We start from the raw sequence: 21,608 nt of genomic DNA on the forward strand, positions 1-21,608 counted from the left end.
TACGGCTCCAAAATTTATAAATGTACTAGTTCGCCTCAATTAGTGAGAAATAATGTGCCTCTGTGAGCACTGGGGGCTGGGCACCCCTAAAGACCAGATCCTAAAATCGCCCCTGTTTACAAGCACAGTGTGTTCAAACAGAATACACATGATTGAGACATATTAAATTACTGATGAATAAAAAAGGGATTTCTAAACGGTTTGTTACCTGTACAAATGAATGACACGTTAGGGTGTATGAGATCATCTCAGAGCTGTAGAGAAACATGTTTATGTGTCATGTCGCTCAGCTTTATAGCGCATTGGGATTTATTTTTCGAATCATTCTGTCTCAGGAGCCTATGAGATCAGGCTCAATTGACGAATCTTCCTGTAATGCCAGAATTTTTTCTTGACTCAGGATGGATCAATGCAATCCTGACTCCGGTCGACTGCCTGGCGTTCTCTGGACACTTCGTCCACAACCTGAGTGTGGAGATGCAGATGAGGTCAGTCTTATTACACACGTTTTGCTGTATAGTCAACGTTGGGTTCGGTAATTGGCCTTTGTTTTTCTCATTTCCCGTGATCTGTCCAGCCTCCTGCAGATAGTCTCTTCCATTTGCAGTTTATTGCAACAAACCCCTTGGTTATGCGTGATGATGTTTTGCTGAAACAAGGCTTATTCTTCCAGAGCGTATGAAATCGAGAAGCGGCTAAAGGTCAAAACTCTAACCCCCTTCCCCAACTTTGAGACGGCCTGCTGGTATGTGGGACGGCATTTCCTGGAGAGATTCAAAGGTGAAACTCTAAATCAGTTTGTATTTACAGAATTCACTTTTGCTCTAATATGTGCTATTTTAATGTAAACTTAGATCCTCATTTTTCCAGAGAACTGCATGAAGCAGAGAAAACACAAACACTGTCAAAAATGTCTTCTTCTGGGCGGCACATTCAGCATGTCTGCTGTGCAGATGAGGAGCTGGATGCTCTAATATTGTTTCAGTCATTAAATCACTGAATCACAGAGTTCACAGATGATTAGCTTCAAAAGGTTTGGCCCAGCTAGAATCATTTGCTCCATTACAAACCTGTGTTTAAACTCCTCTCAGCTGGCCTGGACCAACTGTTTATGTTTCCAGCATTTTGTGTGTATGAGCATGTGTGTGTTAAAGCTGGATTGCCTTTGTGTTTGGTGCACAAGACCAATAACTCACACACTCTTACCATTCGTATACCATCATTCTTTATTTTTAATCTTCAAGGTCAGCTCTTTTACTGCAGGATACATTCTTATGAGCGATGACCTGTTTTGAATGAATATCCACGTGAGTCAACAGGAATACTTGGCCATTTAGTCACTTCTTTAATATTATTCAAAGGAACTAAAACAGCAATCAAGATTGAGTCTGAATTTGCATAAATCTAGGCTTTATTCAAAGCAGTGCATTAAAGACAGCTAAGACTTCACATTGAGTTAGATCCAGAGTTAAATTAAATCATCAAGAAAAAAAACATTGAAAGTTTAGTTTTAATTATTAGTTGGACTGCACTGCTACTCTGGTAAACCTTTTTAAACTCTATACAAAGTTACATTCACACTGACACATTTACTGTTCAAAAAGAAGCCTTAACTTGACCTCGTCAAGAGGCGGTGTCGACATTTCAGAAGCATCTGGGATGGACTATCACGCAGTGGGAACGTGCATTGTGGTCAGACCAATCGGTATTTCTTTTTTGGAAGAAATGGCTGCCGTGTGCTCCAGACCAAAGACCAAAAAGAGGCATCCAGACTGTTCCCAGCAACAGGCCCAAAAGCCAGGCTCTGGAAGGGTATGGGGTTGTATCAGTGCTCTTGGCAAAGCTCATTTACACTTCTGAGATGGCAGCATTAAAACCGAATAGTTCATTTAGAGTTTAGTGCAACTGATGCTGCCTTCGAGACCACATGTTTTCCAGGGATTTCTGTGCATTTTTCACAAGAAAAAAAAACCACATGCTGCACACATTACAACGGCATGACTGAGGGAGAAGAGGGTACGGGTACTCAGCTGGCCTGCCAGCAGTCCTGTATTTTCCCCAGTAGAGACTGTAGTTGATGAGACAAAACATAAACATTTTTCTTGGGATTATACTGTTTGTAATAAAATCAGTTGTAAAAGAAATGAGCTGATTTTTTTGGGGAAATGGCATCAGCTCATCTGCTGCTGCGTTTGGGAAACGTTACATTCAGTTCCAGCCTGTAATTCTCTGCTGCACTAAACTTGCACGGTGTAGTTTAATGTCTTCTTTTTTTTTTTACGCTGACCTCAAATAACCACGATTCATTCAGTGATAGCATTTGCATTCCTACTTCCTCAGGTTTACATAAAGCAAATAAGCAGCCAGCTCTGTACCTGATACTTGGTGCCAAAATTATCAACGGTGCCTTCAGAGCTTGGACTAAAAAACAGGTTTGGAATCATTCCCGTACTCATTATATACCGTGTCATTTATTTTTTGACTATTTTTATGAAACTTCGGTTTGTTCTACTTAAACAGGCTCTCCTGGAACATGAAGATGAGCTTCCAGAAAACATGAAACCATCGCAACTTATAAAGGATCTTGCCAAAGAGATCAGACTGTCAGAGGTTATTTTCTTTTATTTTCTCTCTGTTTCTCATTTAATCTAGTCCTTGTCAAATATGGTAGTTGAACCTTATACAATACAGGCATCAGTAACAATCATTTTAAATGCCAAAGACTATAACAAAGTATCATGGTGTAAAAAATGGGTACCTTAACTAATAAAGTATCTTTATCTAAGATTTGAATTGATCAGTAAACTGATATTTTAAGTTTTACAGAAGAAGAGATTTAAATACTTCTCTGCCTTCATTTTCAGAATGCAACAAAAGCCATTAAGAGTGAGTCAAGCATCAAGATACCCGTAGAGGAACCACCATCCACCCACTCTGAACCAGAGGAGCCCATTTCCCCAGCAAACATCCCATCGCCTAGCAGAGAAAAGTCGAGGAAAAAAGCTTCCAAACCCCCAAAACCTCCTAAGCCTCCCAAACCCCCGAAGATGCCCAAGGCCCCCAAACCTCTGAAGGTACCGAAGGTCAAAGAAGGAGGAAAGAAAAAAGCAAAGAAAACAAAAGAGCTTTCACCGCCTCCTAAACCATCCAGCTTTGCAGCCCTTGAGTCTCATGCAAAGGACATCTTAAGTAAAATGGACCAGCCAAAAAAGACAAAGGTGAGCAGATTTGGATTTCAGCATATATTGATTTGTTGAATTGCTCCTTCCAACCAGGTTTTCATCTTCTGAGAGGCTTGATGTTTGTTCCAGTAGAGAGCTTGTCAAAATGATTGCCAAATACTGTCCAACTAGTAAAACAGCTAAGCTTTTAATCTGAGTGGAGAGCTAACTAGAGTGGCGAGCAGATTGGCAGTTACTTTCTGCTTTGCACCCTCGAACTGGTGGATTTGCTTGAACACCTTTTAATTGCATATTCGAATGTGTTGCAATTAATAAAATTTGTTAATTTCACTGACAAATATATATCTAGATCTATATATATTGCTATATATTCTTTATAAATAAAAAAAATTTGGGCTGGGCGAGTTAACTCGTTAATTATTTAACGCAGACAAATATTTTATCGCACATTAGGGCAGGTTTTATTATTTATTTAATTATTGTAAAAGTCTGTTGCTGTCTGCTGTGGAACAGGAAAAGAAAGTAATCAGCGGATCCACCAAACATGGAGAAGGGTACGGAACTTTTACTCGGCCATTTTCATGTTAAAGTTCTTCCAGACGGCGGAGTCGACAGAACCAAAGTCATCTGTAAACACTGCCAAGTTGAATTGTCTTCTCAGCGTAGTAGTTCCAGTCTAAAATATCACTTAAAGGCAAAACACACAACTGATAGCAGCAAGTCATTCAAGGAAACAGACAGTGGAGCGAGGCTTCTACATAAAAACTACAGAAAGATGCTGATGTTAAAAGTGTGTTTGCACAACAAATGTTATGGCACTTTCATTCATATGGCAGCACATTTAAAATAAAGCTAAATGCTAAAAGCTATACGCTACTTTTGGATTCATTTTTGGATTCTGCGTACAAATGCGATTAATCGTGATTAATTAGATTACAAATTTTAATCGTTGCCCAGCCCTAAAAAAATATATATATACTCTTTATATGGAAATATATTCCTGTATGTCAGTGTTCCACACTTGGGTGCATTTCAGGGTGCATTTCAGGTAAGTTCAAAGTTAGTTTTGATGTCATTTAATTTAATTTCCCTCTGGGATAAATAAAATATTTTTGAATTGAATTGAATTGAATTTAGATCTACTGCAGTCTTCACAGTAGATCTGAATGAACCCCAAAATAAAGTGTCAAAAGAAGGCAGACTTATGCTTGGCATCCAAACTTTCTTCTACAGTTAACATTCAAGTATGTTGAGTCGTTGTTGAATAAATGACAACCACACGGTGCCAGAGCTTCACCATATAGTTTCCTTCTTCTATTAGTTGATATTCTGTATGTTACATGTACGGTCTATGACAATAAATAATAAGAAGAATTGAAATTCTATGGATGATATATCTGATGCACAGCTTACAGCTGACCCCTGTTTCTCTGCTGTTCCTGTGATTAAACCATTCTGCCTTTGTAAGGCAGCAGTTACTCTTGACTGGATTTCTTTGTGAATAATTGTGTCTGTCCTTTAATATTTTAATTTTCCAGGCTGTTAGGAATGTCCTGAGCATTTCAGAGAAGGAATTATCAAAGCAGAACAATGTGGAGAAGTTTGAAATCAGAGAGCAGAATAAGAACAAGACTGAAGCTAAATGGAAGTATAAGGTAAGCTCTTTTCCGCTGACACGTTTTGTCATGATTTCTAACTAATGGCTGGTTGTTACAAGCCAAAGTAAATAGTATCACATTCTGTTCAAAGTTGATTTGATGTTCTTAAGAAAAGTTCTGAAAGTTACAAGCTGAGCAGTTTAAAAAAAAGAAAAAAAAAAAGAATAGATTATCCAAAAGTGATTTGCACACTTCACTTCAAAGCTATCATCAAACATAATGATATGGCCCGAGTCCTAAATTTGAGGCCTGCAGCTCATCATTCACCCTCTCAGAGTTTATCTAATGGAATTATGCCACATTATCCAGTGCGTTCCATCTAAGTATTTACATATGCCCTCGTGTTTTGAAAAAAAGAAAGAAAAAAAAGTTTGTTGTATGGTTTTTGCTGAATAACAGGAGGAAGCTTCTTTGGAAAAAAAGTGTAATTTTGTTGAACGGAAGACATTAGAGGGCTTTAGTTTCATGGAAAATTCAATGCCAGACTGCTGTGGAATGTTTGCAGCCCCTCCAAGGATCTCCATTCAACTGCTCCTTCACATCAGGCCAAACATTTACAGATGGAGAGGAGACCCTGTTAGTTGTTCACCAAGGTCACCAGAGACCATATTTTCCTCATGTGATCACTTTATATTTATGGAAAGGCTCACAGCCCCTCTGTGTTTTGTGTGTGGACTTTTACTATTGTAAAGCGTGTTGGTGTTGATTTTTTTTCTATTAATTACACAGTTGAAGCTGATATAATTTCATTTAACTTTTTTGTCAAACAACAAACATTAAATTTGCAACAAAATAACCTGAATGTGATTTTGGACCTGGAATATATTACATTGTTTAATTAGGGTTGATACAACAGACTAAGTCAATGGAATCCTTACAGATGAAAATACATATGTACATAGGAATATACACACACACACACACATATATATATATATATATATATATATATATATATATACACACAAATATTTGGGGCACTGTGTAAGATGTACATGAAAATAGAATGCAATGATTTTCAAATCTCATAAACCACTATTTCATACACAATACAACACAGAAAACACGAACTGTTGAAACATTGGGATAGGTCATGTTTATCACTGTGGAGCATCCCCTGTTCTTTTAAAGACAGACTGTAAATGTCTGGAAACTGAGGAGGAAACTGAGTTCCTGGTCCCTGGGAGAGAAATGTTGTCCCATTCTTGTCTGATGCAGTATTGCAGCTGCTCAGCGGTATATACCTGTCAGCATTGGCCCTAACATTCCAGATGTACAAGTTGCTCGTTCCATAGGCACAAATGCACCCCCATTCCATCAGAGATGGAGAATTTTGAACTCAGCCAAATGGTCCCTCTTCTTTATTCCAGAGGATGTGGCGTCCATTATTTCTGAAAACATTTTAATTAGTTAGACCGCAGAACAGTTTTCCACTTCACCTCAGTACATTTAAAATAATCTTTGGCCCGGAGAAGACGGATTATTATGTTCACATACGGCTTCTTCTTTGAATGACAGAGCTTTAACCTGCATTAGTTCACAGACAATCATTTCTGGAAGTTTTCCTGAGCCCATGCAGTGATTTTCATGAGTGAATCAAGCCTGTTTTCAGTGCAGTATGCCCTGGGGTCCATGGGCATCTAATTTGGATTTCTGTCCACGTCCCCTGTGCACAGAGATGTCTCCAGATTCTCTGAATCTTTCGATGATATCATGCACCGTAGATGCCAAAAATTTCTCTGCAATTTTACCACGTGGAACATCGTTATTTTTTGCATTTCACTTTTTTTTTGCCCCCACCCCAACTTTTCAGATTTAAAATGAGCTAATGTATTTTGCATGAAATAGTAATCGTCTTATTTTCAACATTGAATGTTTTCTATGTTCTCTTGTGAATTAAAAAATAGGTTTTGAGATATGCAAATCATTGCAATCTGTATTTATATTTTATACAGCTTCCCAAATATTTTGGAAGTAGGGTTGTGTACATATTCATGTTTGATAAACATATGCGAAGCTAATCTTTAAGTTTTGATGAGTATATCTGTGATCAACTACAATTTCTCCCACTGATCGTCTCTTGAATTTAATATCACATGGAATTACTTTACTTAATAACTCAATGGTATTATTTTGTTTGGAACATTACAGAATAGTAAGCCAGATTCCCTACTGAAAATGGAGGAGGAGTGCAAATTTGACAGAACACCGTTGTCAGGCAATAAAGACCGATTCAGCTTCACTATGTCTCACATGAAAATGCCCAGGTATGTATGGAATGGCTGTGATTGCCGTATAAATATTTCATGATAGGTCTCACCAGAGAAGAGTCAGCCCTCTAATGTGGTGTATTACAGCTATTACAGAGTTATGTGGCTGTCAACACGAAATCCATTTGAGCTAATTCAAGGACTTCTTCGTGTGAATGCCTGGCTGAGGCTCGTATCTCTCTCTTATTGTCCTGTGGTTTCCTTTTCAGCTCCAAGATGCTGAAACCTCAGACCAACTCAAGTGTTTTTGGATCATTACAAAACCTTAAAGAGGACAAATCCAAGCCAGTGAGAGACGAATACGAGTACGTGTCAGATGAAGGAGAGCTGAAGATTGACGAATTCCCCATCAGGCGGAAAAAGAACACTGTCAAGAGAGATCTTTCCTGTGAGCATTTTGCATTTACTTGAGAAGCGTTTCTGTGTTGGCTTTGGTTATGCACATTTCTGGGCCTGAAAATGCCGATAGCACCCACGGACTGAGATACCATAGTTAATCGCTTTGGTTTCCAGCCCTGCACGGCACCGTTTTGCTTTACAGTTGCCCATTAGCAGGGCTCACAATGGTGGTGTTACATCACACAACTTTAGGGGGAGCCAAATAGTAACAAAACTTGCTAAATGTGTACATTTGGCAAATTATTAAAGTATTAAAGGTTACTTTAAGCCATCAACCATGTTTTGTTGATACTTAATCAGTATCAGCTTAACAGCTGGTTTGTTAGCTTTTGCTAGCTATAAATGCCACCAAAACAAGAGCACCACTAACGTCGGTTAGATGGAGGGCATTAGCTGCTAAAGCTTCTTTTAGGTTTGGGTATGAGATCGCAGTTGAGAGTGGTTGGGTTGACATCAGGCAAGCATGTTAAAATGATATACTTTTAGAAAAACAACAAAGTTGTTATTAGTACCTAAGACTGCAGGTAAAATATATACCCAGTCTTACTATGCATTTAAGGATTATTTAGATATTAACAGAACTTGAACTATGCCTAATTAATGAATTGATTTTTCCTCAGTTTTATCAGACATCAGAGAACCTCTTCAACCAGCCAAAAAAGCAAAGTTCCAACCCTTGGTAACAAAGGTATGTATTACATGACAACACTTGTGAGTAATAACCATGCTAAACATTAAAAAAAAAACATGTCTGTCTCTAGTTTGACAGCACTTACTGTAAACTGCTTTTGATGAAAACATCTACCAAATTAATGAATTATCTTGACCTATAATCTGATGTTGTTGCTAATGATGAACAAGTTGTAGTCTGATTAGAAATTAAATGTAGTAAAACTAAAAAATATTTGATCAATCCCAAAGGGAAATTATAATGTTGCAGTATATAATTCTTTATAGGCCTCTGACTGAACACACTCAGCGTTTCATCGCTGTGTTTTGTAGAGTGTGTGCAGTATTGTCCATTATGTTCAGTCTTTACACAATCAGCTCCAGGGGCTCCAGGGGCTCCAGGGGCTCCAGGGGCTCCAGGGGCTCCAGGGGCTCCGGAGCGGTCCCCAGCACAGAGCCAGCTGCAACTTCCTGCCGCCTTGGTGTGGTGCATTGTAGAAATATCATTATTCTTTATGAAGAATGTGGCATTTAACCTTGTAGCACCCAAGCATATGAATAATCATTGAAAAAAATCATTTAGGCTCTTCTTGCATCTTTTTGGGTGGGAATAAACCAATATTTTTGGAATTTTTGGAATTGGGCTATTTTTGATCATTTTAGGCAATGTTGCATATTTGCAACTGTGGGCTTTCCTGATTAATTTTGTAATAATACAATTTGGAGACCTGACCTCCCATTAGCGCTGTGAAAGGTGGACAAAGCAGACCACACCAAACGAGAGCAGAACCAACTAGAACAGACCACCGCAAAGCAGAGTGTAATTCACTGAGCCAAGAAAATGATGCTGTGACAACTGTCGGCACATAAAATGTAATGTAAAAAAGTATTACACATTAATTTAATTAATGTATGTAAATTTAAAAAATCTAATAATGTAATGTAAATAAAAATATAAATTAAAATATAATGTAAATAAATAAAAAGCTTGTTGCATATCTGCAACTGTGGGTGCTACAAGGTTAAAAAGCTGTAGAAATATATGTATAGAGACATACTGTATATGGCATTGTTAATTTAAAAACCAAGATTAAAAAAAAGAGTAAAAAATACATGCTGAGCAAATCAAAGGAAGATGGCCCGTTAGTGGTGGACCACCACGTACTGATGACAGAAATAGCTGTGGCGTGAAAGAAGAAAAAGGATGTAACAGACTTAGACCAGATGTTTAGATGTTTACTTATGAGAGGTCACTGGAAACCATATCACACCCGGGATCGGCTCTTTCACTGGCTGTTGGCGCCACATTTTTACACTTAACTTCTGCTTAAGCCATGTTGGATTAACTCATAATAAACGCAACATTCCTTTATTGTTTTCTTCCTCCGAAACCAGAGCATAGACTCCTCAGACGAAGAGACTCTGCACATAGACACAGAGGCCAAGCCTGAGGTTAAAAGTCGCAACTCTAAGGTGAAGAAAAAGAGCGGGAGCGCTGCAGGGATTCTGGACCTGTTGCAGGCGAGCAAGCAAGTGGGCGGGATCGACTACAGCGGTAACAGGTAAACTCGTCTGACCTTGACGTCATTGTTTTCTGCCTCTAGACTCTGTTCCCTTCAACACCAATGAACCTTTTACTTCCACTCTCGGGCTACAGTACACGCACAACATTAATCTCTTAATGGCTCCCAGGAGACCTCCTTTCTTCTCAGTAAATGAATTTTGGGTGTCTTTAATGGGGCGAGTCCCTGACAAACATACGGCCCACTCAGTGACGACATAATTGAATGAAAATGCAGAATTTAACAACTTTTCCCAGAGCTGAAAAATCAACTCGAGACTGAAGCAACAGTTTACAAAGATTCTGTCAGCAGTTTGTGTTAAGCCAGTGTTTGTTTCATCCCACGCTAATCTATCAAACCCTGCGTGGCTCCAGGCTCTTCCGTTTGCCTTTTGCTGTTTCGTTCAGCCCTTGATGGTCTATTTCCACCACACTGAAAGCTACAAGTGAGCAATGAAAGAGAAAGAAAACATTACTAAAATATGTACATTTTTCAAATGGTTTTAATGCCTTGAGGAGGAACTGAAGTGAACATGTTCATCATACAGTGTTTAAAATTCATTTCAGTGTTACTGTTGCAGTTCAGCAAATAATAGTTGAATAGGTGTGTGAATTCACTTTCCTTGCTGCTTCTTAAAAGAATCCCACGTCAATACAACCTTAAGGCGAGACACAGCAGGCAAAAACAGTGATTTTAAATGCAGTGGTCAATTTTTAGATTTTGGGCCAGTCTACTCCTTCAATATGTGTTATTTCAAAACATAAATTAAAATGTTTATTTCATCACATTTTGTTTAATCCCGGCAGTACGTTTCGCCCAAATTTACCAAAATGAATTCCCCTATTTAAATCTTTAAATGCCGTTTTCTCAAAATCAGTTTTTTGTATTTTTCCAGTATCAATATCTCAGACTATGGAGCACCTACTAACACCAAACTTTTCATTTATACACTTAGCAATATTCTGAAGATATTTACAGAAGGATTTGTTGATAAATCATTCCTGGCCTGATTTATGTGACATTATAATAAAAAAATATGGCGAAAATTGATGTTTTTTAGGCTATGGGCAGTATATTTTGATTTCCTAGGAAATGAAAGCAGATATCCTGAAATCCCTCTGTAATTTTCTTTTCACTTTGTGTGTAAACAAAATGAAAAAAGAATTTTGCACCTGGCTTTATCATATGTTCAGATCTATCTTCCGGAAATAAATGCAAATGTGCGCATATTTAATGAGATAATGCCTAATTTGCATAATTAAACATACACATTTCTAAAACTTGTAATACATTTTATTTTCATACTTGTATAAGTAATCAACTGAGGAAGTTTCATGGTGATATCTATTATTTTAAAAATATTACCCTATTCACCTGTAGTGTCTCGCCTTAAATTATATTAAAAAAAAAAGTTACAGAATGCAAAGTGCAAAAAAAGACAAAAAAATGTGCTGTTTCCTACATTTACTGTGACTTTTTTCCTCATCGCAGACTGTATAAACTCAAGATATTTCATGTGTCTCATCATTGGGACAGTAAAGCACTTTGTGGTGTTTCCATTACTTCGCACGACATTTAAAAGATGTTCTGGTATTAGGCATGCAGCATTTCAGGTGTTGGAAACCCATCTTAAGGGAGCTGCACACAGTGGGATTTCAGAGGCCATATTAGTTCACTGTAAACCACACTGGGCCACAGGCATTTGATGATCTTATGACCTCGTGTTTGATGTGTGCCGACTGCAATAATGAACAGTAGTGGGCTGCAACTGTTAAGAACAACAGAGATTCCAAACATCGCATCATGCCAAGTTTTATGAGCTGAAGTGCTACGCTCTTGTTGATTGACTTGTGGACATGGGTCATAGGAATAGTTTCATGTTAGTCTCCACTACAGGAGGAGAAATATCCAAAATCTTTCTTGGAGAAACATTGGCTGTGTTCGAAACCGCCTACTACATACTACATACTACATACTACATACTACATACTACATACTTGCAAACGGCATACTTATCGATCAGACAGTATGCAGAGCGTTTACCCACAGTGCATTTCGCTCCTGCCCGAGCTGAAATCAGCCGGCCTGAAACTGATTTCGGCTCGGGCTATAAACTCTGTAAATATATAACTTTAGCAACATTTGAAACATTTTCAGGCGAGAAAGTAGTCGTTTAGATCCCCAACGTGTTGAAAATCTGACAAAATACCGGCTGTTTACAATTTTGTTCCGACGAATTCGGCGCTACTAAAGCTAGCCGCAGTGAGCAACGCACTTCCGGTTATTTTCACAAAATGAACCTACCCTCGTTGTAGCTAGCTTGAAACTGCCGTTTTGACAGGAAATGACGATCGGCGACATCAAGTTACGTTGCATCTTGGGTAGTTTAAGTATGACAAGTAACCTCATGATGCATACCCAACATTTCGGCGAATCTAGTATGCATCAGGGAACTTGAAAAAAAGTTAAAGTTAGTAGGAGTACGGGAGTAGTAGGAGAACTAGGCGGTTTCGAACACAGCCATTGTTTTTCAAAAGTTTTGAATGATTTTTAAAGCATTTGTCAACAAACTTCTCCCTCCCCTCTGCACATCACTCTCCTCAGAGACACAGCCTCCTGTGGATGCTGTTTTTGTACTACATCACGATCGCAATCCCCTGCTGAAATAACTTAATTTTCCTTTTTTTTTATCCCCTTACCAGGCTGAAGTTTACCACATTCCATTTTTTTTGCAATGTGTTGCAGGCCTGAAATGCAAAAATGGATGTTATATGGATACATGAAATGAAAACAATGAGGAAAAACCATGCATATTACACATGGTTGGAGAAATACATGCTTCAAATTCGGATTTGACAGTTTTACATTGCTCCTCAATGTCCAGTCATACCTTTCTTTCTCTTCACCTCTGCCAACACGTTGACTGCCGTGTAATGGTTGTGTTGTTGTGTATTTTTTATTGGCGTACTTACAGTCAGCCACCTGCATCTCCCAGTACACAGGAGGCCATTCAGGGCATGCTGTCCATGGCCAACCTGTCATCTTCAGAGAGCTTGCAGCAGCCGTGGAGCAACAGCCAATCCAAAAACAATAGCCAGTCAAAGAACAACTCGCACGGCTCGCAGGTGGGGAAGAAGGCCAGCGGAGGAGCCGGTGGTGGCGGAAGCAGCAACAGCAAGCGGCCCACAAAGCGGATTCCCAAGAAACCCAGGAAGAGTAGCAGTATCGAGAGTTTGGATTATGATGATGACCAGGATCACATGGACGCATGCTTCAAGGACTCAGATTATGGTAAGTAGCAAAAGAAAGATTTCTCCCTGCTTCCTTGTTTTATTATTGATCTATCTTTGTTATTTGTTGGAGGAACAGACAAATGATAAAATCTTGATTGTAACACTGAGTTACTTGAAATTGGAGAAAATTGAATGGCCCTATTTTAGTGCTGGGCGGTATGACCAAAAATACATATCACGGTATTTTTTCACGGTATTTTTTCACGGTATTTTTTCACGGTTTCACGGTATATCACGGTATTTTTTTTTCATGCATAATTAGGTGTTCACAGCATTTTCTACAGATTGAGAACAGAATTACTGCAGTAGATTAACTTAGGATGGTCTATTTTACCGTCATAGAATAACGCCCCACAAAATGATGCTGTTTACACAGAAGTGCTACTCATGATTCTAATGAAGTGAGGAATCGGAATGCAAACACAATTGCAGTCAAAATACAGAACTTTTACTGTGCAAATTTCAAACATCTTTTATGAAAATCAATACAAAAAAGTAGTGCAACTTGCAATAATTATATTTTTGCATCAATATGAGGTATTCACATTCAAATAAATGAGGTAGATTCACGTTCTAGCTCTAGCAAACGCGTCTTGAAGTGACATTTGGCTCGACTTCTCTTTTGCTTTCCCCGTGTTACCTGCTGGTGTGGCGGGTGCTGACCTTAACTTCACGCATTCTTGATATTCTAAGACATGCTTACGGCTAAGGTGATGGAGCAAATTGCTCGTGTTGCCACCTCCAGCGACAACTGTAGCCCGACAACACGTGCATAAAATGGTTGTTTGGTCGACGTCGGATTTTTTTTAAACCAAAAAACTTCCAAACTACAGACACGGCTCCTTTTTTTGGCACAAGTTCTTCTGTGTCAGCATGTTCTACTAGTTCTGCAGCTTCGATTTCGGAACTTTCCATGTCTATCCTATCCACCTTCACCTTCGCGTAACTTAAGTGCTTATTACCACCTCGCACCCATAGACAGTAAACATGCGTGTTTAGAAGCGCAACACTGAAAAGGGTCCCGTCTCAAACAATGCCGCGTGACGCAGCGTTCCCCCCGTTGTGTAATCAAAAACACCGGTATGGCGGTATATTAAAAATTCATATCATAACGAAATTATAAACCGGTATTCGGTGTGAACCGGTATACCGCCCAGCACTACCCTATTTATAACATTTTACAAACTAACATAGCAGCAACAACTATTTGCTAATGAGAAAATTAGCGGTATGCTACTCCGTAGCTATCGGTCAATCCGACTCCGTGGTCACGCAGAGGCTGTTAAACCTTTCGAAGTTCTCCGTCGGGATGTCGGATACGCAAGGCAGTTCACCTCCCGATCAGTCGGTGTCGCTACGCTAGACCAGTGGTTTTCAAAGTGGGGGCCGTGGCCCCCTGGGAGGCCGCCAGGGGGCGCTAGGGGGCCCTCAGAAAATTGGAGTAAAGATAAGAAAAAAATGCAAAAATAAAAAAACATCATTATAAAAAATTGTCACATTTTTTTTTGTTCAATCAGTATTGTAAAATACAATTTATGATAATATATCATATCGAAATGTTATTTGCCATGCTTGTCTTTCTGATTGGCTGCCAGTCAAAACATCGTAGACCTGGCTGTTTGCGCCTGTTCTCAAGCTGCTCTGCTCCGTAAGCTAGCGTGTAGGTAGCTAGCCAAAATGGACAGATTTTTGACTTGGAAGAGACTGAAAGGACTGGCCGACTAAAATCAGAAAGTACGAAGCAGCATACATTAAGTTTGGCTTTACAGCCGTACAGAAAAATGGCCACGACTGCCCGAAATGCGTCCTCTGTCTGGAGACCCTCTCAAATGAGTGTTCAAAACCTTCGAAACTTCAGCGTCACTTGATACAAAAACATCCGTCAGAGTCCGAAAAAACAGTCGACTTCTTCAGACGTAAAGAAGAGCATTTAGTCAGGCTGCATTCACACAGCGAGCTGCTGTCCGTGAAGAAAAGAAAGAAAATACGTTCTAAAAGTTGATGTTTCTTTACATATTTTGTAGCATTGTCTGTGGTTTACAAAGGGGGCCAGAAGCTAATACTGTTTGGGGGGCCTTGGCATGGAAAAGTTTGGGAACCCCTGTGCTAGACGACCTAATCTCGCGACGTCTATTGTGAAAGTCGTTGATTGATTGTTCACCTTCCGGCTCCGTTCCACTCCTCACACCTCAACCTGACTGAAAGCCATACAATGAAGAAATTTCGCGAGGGTGTCCTGATATGCAGCGTGACGATTTTGTCTGGAGTGATTCTATTGGTTCAGAATCTTTGTGGTACGGGTATTTGGGGTCATAAACCATTGGGTGCTGTTCCGTGGTAAAGATCAGCTTCTCCTCGTCCATTATTCCCTGAGTGATGCTGACCTGTTGCTAACTAGCTTGTCAACAGGAAGCAGCGTGTTCATTTCAACCAATAAGAAGTGTCCAGATAGAGACAACGCGGGCGATTTTATAAGGGGTCGGCGTCATCGCTGGACGGAGTGACATCGCTCGCGGCCTGTCAGGACAGGCTGATTGAAAAGTACACGTTCTGATCACTTTGTCAGGATGAGGTGTCACAGTGAACGATGGCGAGCAAGAGAGAAAGACTGTGGTTGTCTTTCAAAAATGGCGGTGTTGTTGTTGTGAGAGGAAGGAGCTAAACCGGAAGTGATTCCGGAAATGATGTTGTTGGCCGACCAATCACAACCCCTGCGGTCTCCGCGAGTCTCCGTCTCCTCGACGAATAGAAAGGAATTTAGACCGCAAGGGTTGTGATTGGAAATATATGTATATCTGAAATATATGTATTTTTTATTGTTGTGAAACCGAATTCATTAAGCTGATGATGCTTTTTATTGTCTTTTACACCTAAATTTTCCTGTGAAATATTTTATGAACAGGTCTTTAAAAAGTGCTCTCATTACATATTACTTTGTGGATGTTTTTACGTTCTCGAATAGTCTTAATTCAAGGCCTTGAAATTTTTTTATATTGAGGACAATTTTCTTAAGATGATATCAGCAGTGGGAACCTTTTTATTGATGATGTTGATTCACTGTTACACGTCACTTAGGCTTAATTTTATATTTCCGTTACATAACAAATGTCTTGAAAGGCAAGTGTGCAAACATCTTGTATTTTATGTGAATGCTGAAAAGGAAGCAGATGAATCGAGCTGAGCGAGGTCAAGCAGTTGTTTTTTGAGCACACAAATGAGAAAATAATTATCTCCCATGTCCAATTCTCGCTGTTGCTAACAGGTGCTGTTAAAAACAGATTGACTCCTGATGGATCAGCGTCGGGGTCTTTAATTCTTAATTTAGCCTGGAACTTTTCATTAGAACTAGATGATAGGGGGCTCATGTTTATTCTTCGTGTGTCCTTTCCAAATCCACCCTCTCGTGTTGCTCCAGTTTATTTGTGAAGCCCTTCCAAATACAGCTGTTTCCACCCACCCAGCTTGTTAATAAGCCATTAACACAAGTTGCGAGCTGTTATTTTACATGCTTTTTGAACTCCTAATTAGTGTCTAATCAGTTGTTCTTTGCACGAACATTCCTGCTCTGTAATCCTCCGGCGGGGACGCAGCTTCTCTCACCGACTGCTCTTGTAAACAGGCAATTCTTTATCTTGATCATCTAGTTATCAGATATTTAAGTCTGGATTGGAATGATTGTGCTGTGAGCAGTCAGAGGAGGAGGAGGAGTCACTCAACAGCTGTCTCACAGCTGTCCTGCATGCTACCACTGAAAATAACCACCATTTGAGAAAACAGAAATAATTGCACTCGCATAACATTCTGTGCTTTTCATCCTCTCGTTGAGAAGCTTCCATGCATGACGAGAGTAATCTGTTTTGATTTTAGTTTACCCCTCATTGGAGTCCGAAGAGGATAATCCTGTATTCAAATCTAGATCGAAAAAACGGAAAAGCAGCGATGACACTCCATACAGCCCCACAGGTAAGAACTGTGTGACCAAAGAAAGTTCAGCACCGCACAGTTTTATTCATTTTAAGCTGTACCAAACCCTGATGTGCATGTTGTTACAGCCCGCGTTGGACCTTCAGTTCCTCGACAGGAGCGACCAGCGAGAGATGGAGCCCGTGTGGCCTCCATAGAGACGGGCCTGGCTGCAGCCGCAGCAAAGCTTTCTCATCAGGTATGTCAGTGGACTGTATCTATACAGAATGTCCCTGTAAGTACTTCTCAATAAAACAAATATACATCTCTATAGGAGGAGCAGCAGAAAACCAAGAAGAAGAAAAAAAGCACCAAAAAGAAGGCACTCGTAGCTGATAAGCCCCCAAAACTCTCTCAGGACAGTAGCTCACCGGAGCACAATCTGGACTCCCACGATGGCAGCCTGACAGACCACGAGTTCAACACTGGAACGGTCAAGTCGCCGGGAGGGCCGCAGCCCATGGCACCGGGGGTCTTCCTCAGCCAGAGGCGGCCGTCCATGTCCTCTCCCAACAACAGCACCAACTCCACGAGCACCAACAGCAGCGGCATGGCAAAGGTGGAGAGGGTGGTGTCAGCAGACGCCAAAGGTGAGCAGCAAACACTCCCGGCTTCATGGGTGATAACTGCAGCCCCCGTTACATTGTCTTTGCCCTCAACTGTACACGTGAATATTTTCAGTATGTTAGACAAGAGCAGCATGTATCATATTTGGTTTAAATATATATTTTGTCTAATTGAACAATTTGTTGAATGGAAAATTTAAAATCCTGCATGTGAAGACTTTAGCGTATCAACATGTTTCAGGATGACACACACACACACACACACACACACACACACACACACACACACACACACGATCTTTCCCGCTTTACTGTGGAAACTTGTATATATATGAGAAGAATCATGAGTGTCCTGGAGTGTCCATTTCCATCCTGGAGGGCGAGGCGTGGAGTGCCTCGCCCGTTAAGATGAGCTGACTCACCTTCAAGCTGATTCAGTGTCAAAGAAAATTTTCCCAGGAAAACTAACACAAGAACTTTTGGATTATGAAACAGTGTTTTTACATCCAGTCTTTAGGTGACTCTCCTGTTCAGGACAACTAAGCTGTCAGAAACAGATTTCAGCAGTAAAAACAAAAGCCTGTAACAGGCTGTCACAAGCATCACACCTGACAACTCATCCCTGGCCAGAGATGTGTCAGTTACTTTTTTAAGGACAAAAGTGTGCCAGTAACATTCTGAGACGATTCTTTCTTCATGTGCGCCTGAGCTTGATGGCGACGCGGGGCATGCAGTGCGTTTGTAGACGGGGGACTTCCAGGGAAAAAGAACCACGGCTTTGCTGCGGTGATATTAGCAGCAGTTTGAATTAAGCTGTTTTTCTCAAGACGGTTAACGCTTTCCATGTTGTTATGACAAAATGAAAAAGTTTTTTTCAAGGAAATCTCTTCATGGACATGGACTCCAAAGTCAACGCTGTACCAGTTTAATGAAAGTTATTCTGATCTGGAGCAAAATTGAGCGGATGTTGCACCAAGAAACTGCACCAAGTTTCATGAAAGAATATGGGATGCCAATCACACACCTAATGATGATTAGCGTGCAGCAAGCATTAATATTGGAATAATAATTGGAAACGATGGATACAGTCAATCATATTCAATTCAATTCATTTTTATTTATATAGCGCCAAATATAACAAATGTCATCTCAAAGCACTTAGATAATAAAGTCCAATTCAAGCCAATTGGAATTAAATTAATTGTAATCATAATTATTCATAAAATAATCCAATTCGTTCATATAGAGCCGATTCAAGAACAATTTCCTAGCTAAGGAAACCAACAGATTGCACTGAAACTTTTTTTTTTTTCGGTCCAATCTGAAGAACCATATGAAGGTTCACAGGGAACCAGCTTCATTTTATACCAGTTAATGTAATTCTTGCTTTGTTTATATTACTCATGCATACAACTTTTTACATTCAGGCAATGAATAACTTAGTTACACCAGCCATTCTTCTTTAAATTGATACCATGTCATCTTATGAAACCAGAGACGATCAATATTTTTTTAAGTTAAAGCTCCCCTTGCAGGGTATTTAGTGAACCTGTGAACAATGTTTCTGTGTGTGGGTCCTTCAGGAGGAAATACAGAAATGCTACCTCCTGAAAACAGGGAGTCTACCTCACCTCCTGTCTTTTTTCATCCTTTCCACAGCTAAGCGGCTAAAGAAAGGCATGGCAACAGCCAAACAGAGACTTGGGAAGATTTTAAAGATTCATCGAAATGGAAAGCTCCTTCTGTAGCATGCAGCAGACTGTTGAAAGACTGAGGGCCTCGTGAGCCGGGTCCCATCCCAAAAACTCACGCCCCGCTCACCGAGAAAATCAGCAACGAGGAGAAGAGAAGGAAAAAAAACTGAAACAAGAGGGGGGAGGAGGAGGAAAATCATGCATTTTTCAATTTGTAAGAAGAACATCAGTCAAATAGGTTTTTGCCTCTACTTATACTTTATAACTTTCAGATATTAAAGTGTACAGAGCCTATTATAAATATTTTTTAAGAAAACATGTCTCATTTTCCTACAGCTGTCAGTTTATCAGGGGTCGCTGAAACATGAAGTAGAAGTACATTGCAGTCATTCCAAGATTTGTGAAAGTATCCCTTGCATGTATTCAGTTGCATGTGCGCTTTGGTCAGGGTTGGGGGGGGTTGGGGTAGTTCCTACTTATGGATGCAGCTTATCATTGCCACACTGAGATGAAATGGAAACATCTCCTCCTCCTGAGGGCAAGCTTCTCGGCGTATCGTGCAGCACGCTTTTGATCAGCATTCGTCTTTTTTTTTTCCCCCAATGTTTGCAGAGCACTATCAGCGCAGATACTTATTTATTCTTGTCAAGTCATGAGATAGGAAATGAAGAGCAACTGTAAAGCACAAAGCAGGTCGCTGTCCGGACGTTCTCCGGCTGGAACGTGGGACAGGATGAACGGAGGCCTGCACACACCAGGATGTGGTCGAAAGGACGTGAAAAGCTGGGATTGCTGACACTACGTGGGACCTGTAGCTAATGATAAGCCTCATCCATGTCGGGTCTGCAGTTACACGGGGATACTTTCTCTCTTTTGTTGCTTTCACAGGCAGCACCGACAGCCTCGACTCATCTGAATTTTACGGCTTCACACAGTACAGTATATAGAATGTAGCTTGTACATGGCCTTTTAACTTCCACTTTTTTTGTATCCTTTCCCCTTAAGGCTTAATTCTACATTTTTACCACTTTTGCTAATTATGAATAAATGAATTAAAAAAATATTATATATATGTGTGTGTATATGAATATATGGTATAGTCCGAATTTTTAACCTTTATTTTATAGCAGAGATTCTCTTTTTTTCATTAGTTTTGAAAGGTGCTGCCTGGAAATCAACTGAAGAAATAAAACATTTTATTGTCATATGGCCTTACATACACAAAGCTAATTGTATAGTGATTCTGTTAGAACAAGAGACGAAGCTTTGAGGAGAAGCTGTACAAAAGGAAAAAAACAAACAAACTTTCTACGACCAGCCTCTTGTTCGACTTCTAGTATCCTGAAGGGTTTCGGAATTATTTTACTAGCACCTTGTGAAGTGTTTATGTGTCAGTGATGTAATTTATTAATGTTTGTAGCTTTTTTATACTTGTACAATTCTTAAGAGTTTTGCTTTTGAATATTTCATGAAGTTGTGAAATGACCCTTTAATTTTTTGAATTTTTTTATTTGATTTTGTGTGTTATTGGAGTGTGGGCATCACAAACGTCATGAACACTCTCCATCCTGTGGCTTCCTTCTTTTCCTGCGTCCACGCTGTGTTTCACTCGGGATATCTTCACCACCGTTCTCTGTCATCTCAGAAATGACATTCATACAGATCAAACTCTTGTCTATGGGACATATTTTCAGGTTTTTATTTGTACAGTATGTGCTTTGCTTTGTTGTGTCTTTTTTTTTTTTCTTTCTATGTCCGATCCATTAAATGCATCCACTGTATCACAACAGTGAGTGATACCTATTGTAGCTGTCTTCCCTTACTGTTATTTACAGTATTAGTAAATATTTACAATCCTTTTTGACCTGAATCTATATTTTTCTGTATTTAGATGATTCTGTTTGAGGTGATGGTTCACTTTTCTAAGACATGGAGAAATGGCAAACTCGAGGAACAAACATATTGTTGTTGAATGATATGATTGTCTGCCTTGTTTACTTTTGCAATACAGTAACTGTGGAAAACCTACTTTGTAATGTGTTTCTCTCCCACCTGCGATGTGACAGCTTCTGTGGTGACGACTAAAAAATGTTTTTTTCTGCCTCACATTGTCATGCTTTGAAGTCAAATCCAGTGCCGCACCGGCGAACTGGTGTGTGTTTTTTTTCTTTCTGGAGATGAGGCCAAGCTCTCAGTTCCTGAACTTCTCCCGCAGCTTCAGCCAAGTCATTAGTTCAAACTAAGCCAAAGCCAACACCATTAAAAATGTATGAACATAAAAGTGCTCGGCAGTCAGACTCTTTTTAGCTGTCCTGAGCAAGTGTTGCTGTGGTTGGGAATGCTGCACTGAGT

At 39.8% G+C, this 21,608-nt stretch overlaps 1 protein-coding gene across 2 annotated transcripts in view; it reads left to right on the top strand.

Annotated features, from left to right (window-relative positions):
• phf2 (PHD finger protein 2) overlaps positions 1-21,359 on the top strand; it is a 51,375-nt gene extending 30,016 nt beyond the window's left edge. The window contains exons 8-22 of one of the 2 annotated variants that reach the window (XM_075461861.1): positions 401-488; positions 674-780; positions 2,341-2,432; positions 2,521-2,610; positions 2,865-3,218; positions 4,721-4,837; positions 6,992-7,107; positions 7,320-7,498; positions 8,130-8,197; positions 9,574-9,740; positions 12,736-13,031; positions 16,901-16,996; positions 17,086-17,195; positions 17,271-17,586; positions 19,222-21,359. In XM_075461861.1, coding sequence (XP_075317976.1) covers positions 401-488; positions 674-780; positions 2,341-2,432; positions 2,521-2,610; positions 2,865-3,218; positions 4,721-4,837; positions 6,992-7,107; positions 7,320-7,498; positions 8,130-8,197; positions 9,574-9,740; positions 12,736-13,031; positions 16,901-16,996; positions 17,086-17,195; positions 17,271-17,586; positions 19,222-19,310 — 2,285 coding nt within the window. In that variant the 3' untranslated portion in view covers positions 19,311-21,359. Of the gene's footprint in view, positions 1-400; positions 489-673; positions 781-2,340; positions 2,433-2,520; positions 2,611-2,864; positions 3,219-4,720; positions 4,838-6,991; positions 7,108-7,319; positions 7,499-8,129; positions 8,198-9,573; positions 9,741-12,714; positions 13,032-16,900; positions 16,997-17,085; positions 17,196-17,270; positions 17,587-19,221 lie in introns of both variants that reach the window. The other variant, XM_075461860.1, reaches the window with a different exon arrangement.
• Positions 21,360-21,608: the final 249 nt, after the last annotated feature.

The sequence above is a fragment of the Odontesthes bonariensis genome, chromosome 3 (genome assembly GCF_027942865.1).
Source record: "Odontesthes bonariensis isolate fOdoBon6 chromosome 3, fOdoBon6.hap1, whole genome shotgun sequence".
Taxonomy (NCBI): Eukaryota; Metazoa; Chordata; class Actinopteri; order Atheriniformes; family Atherinopsidae; genus Odontesthes; species Odontesthes bonariensis.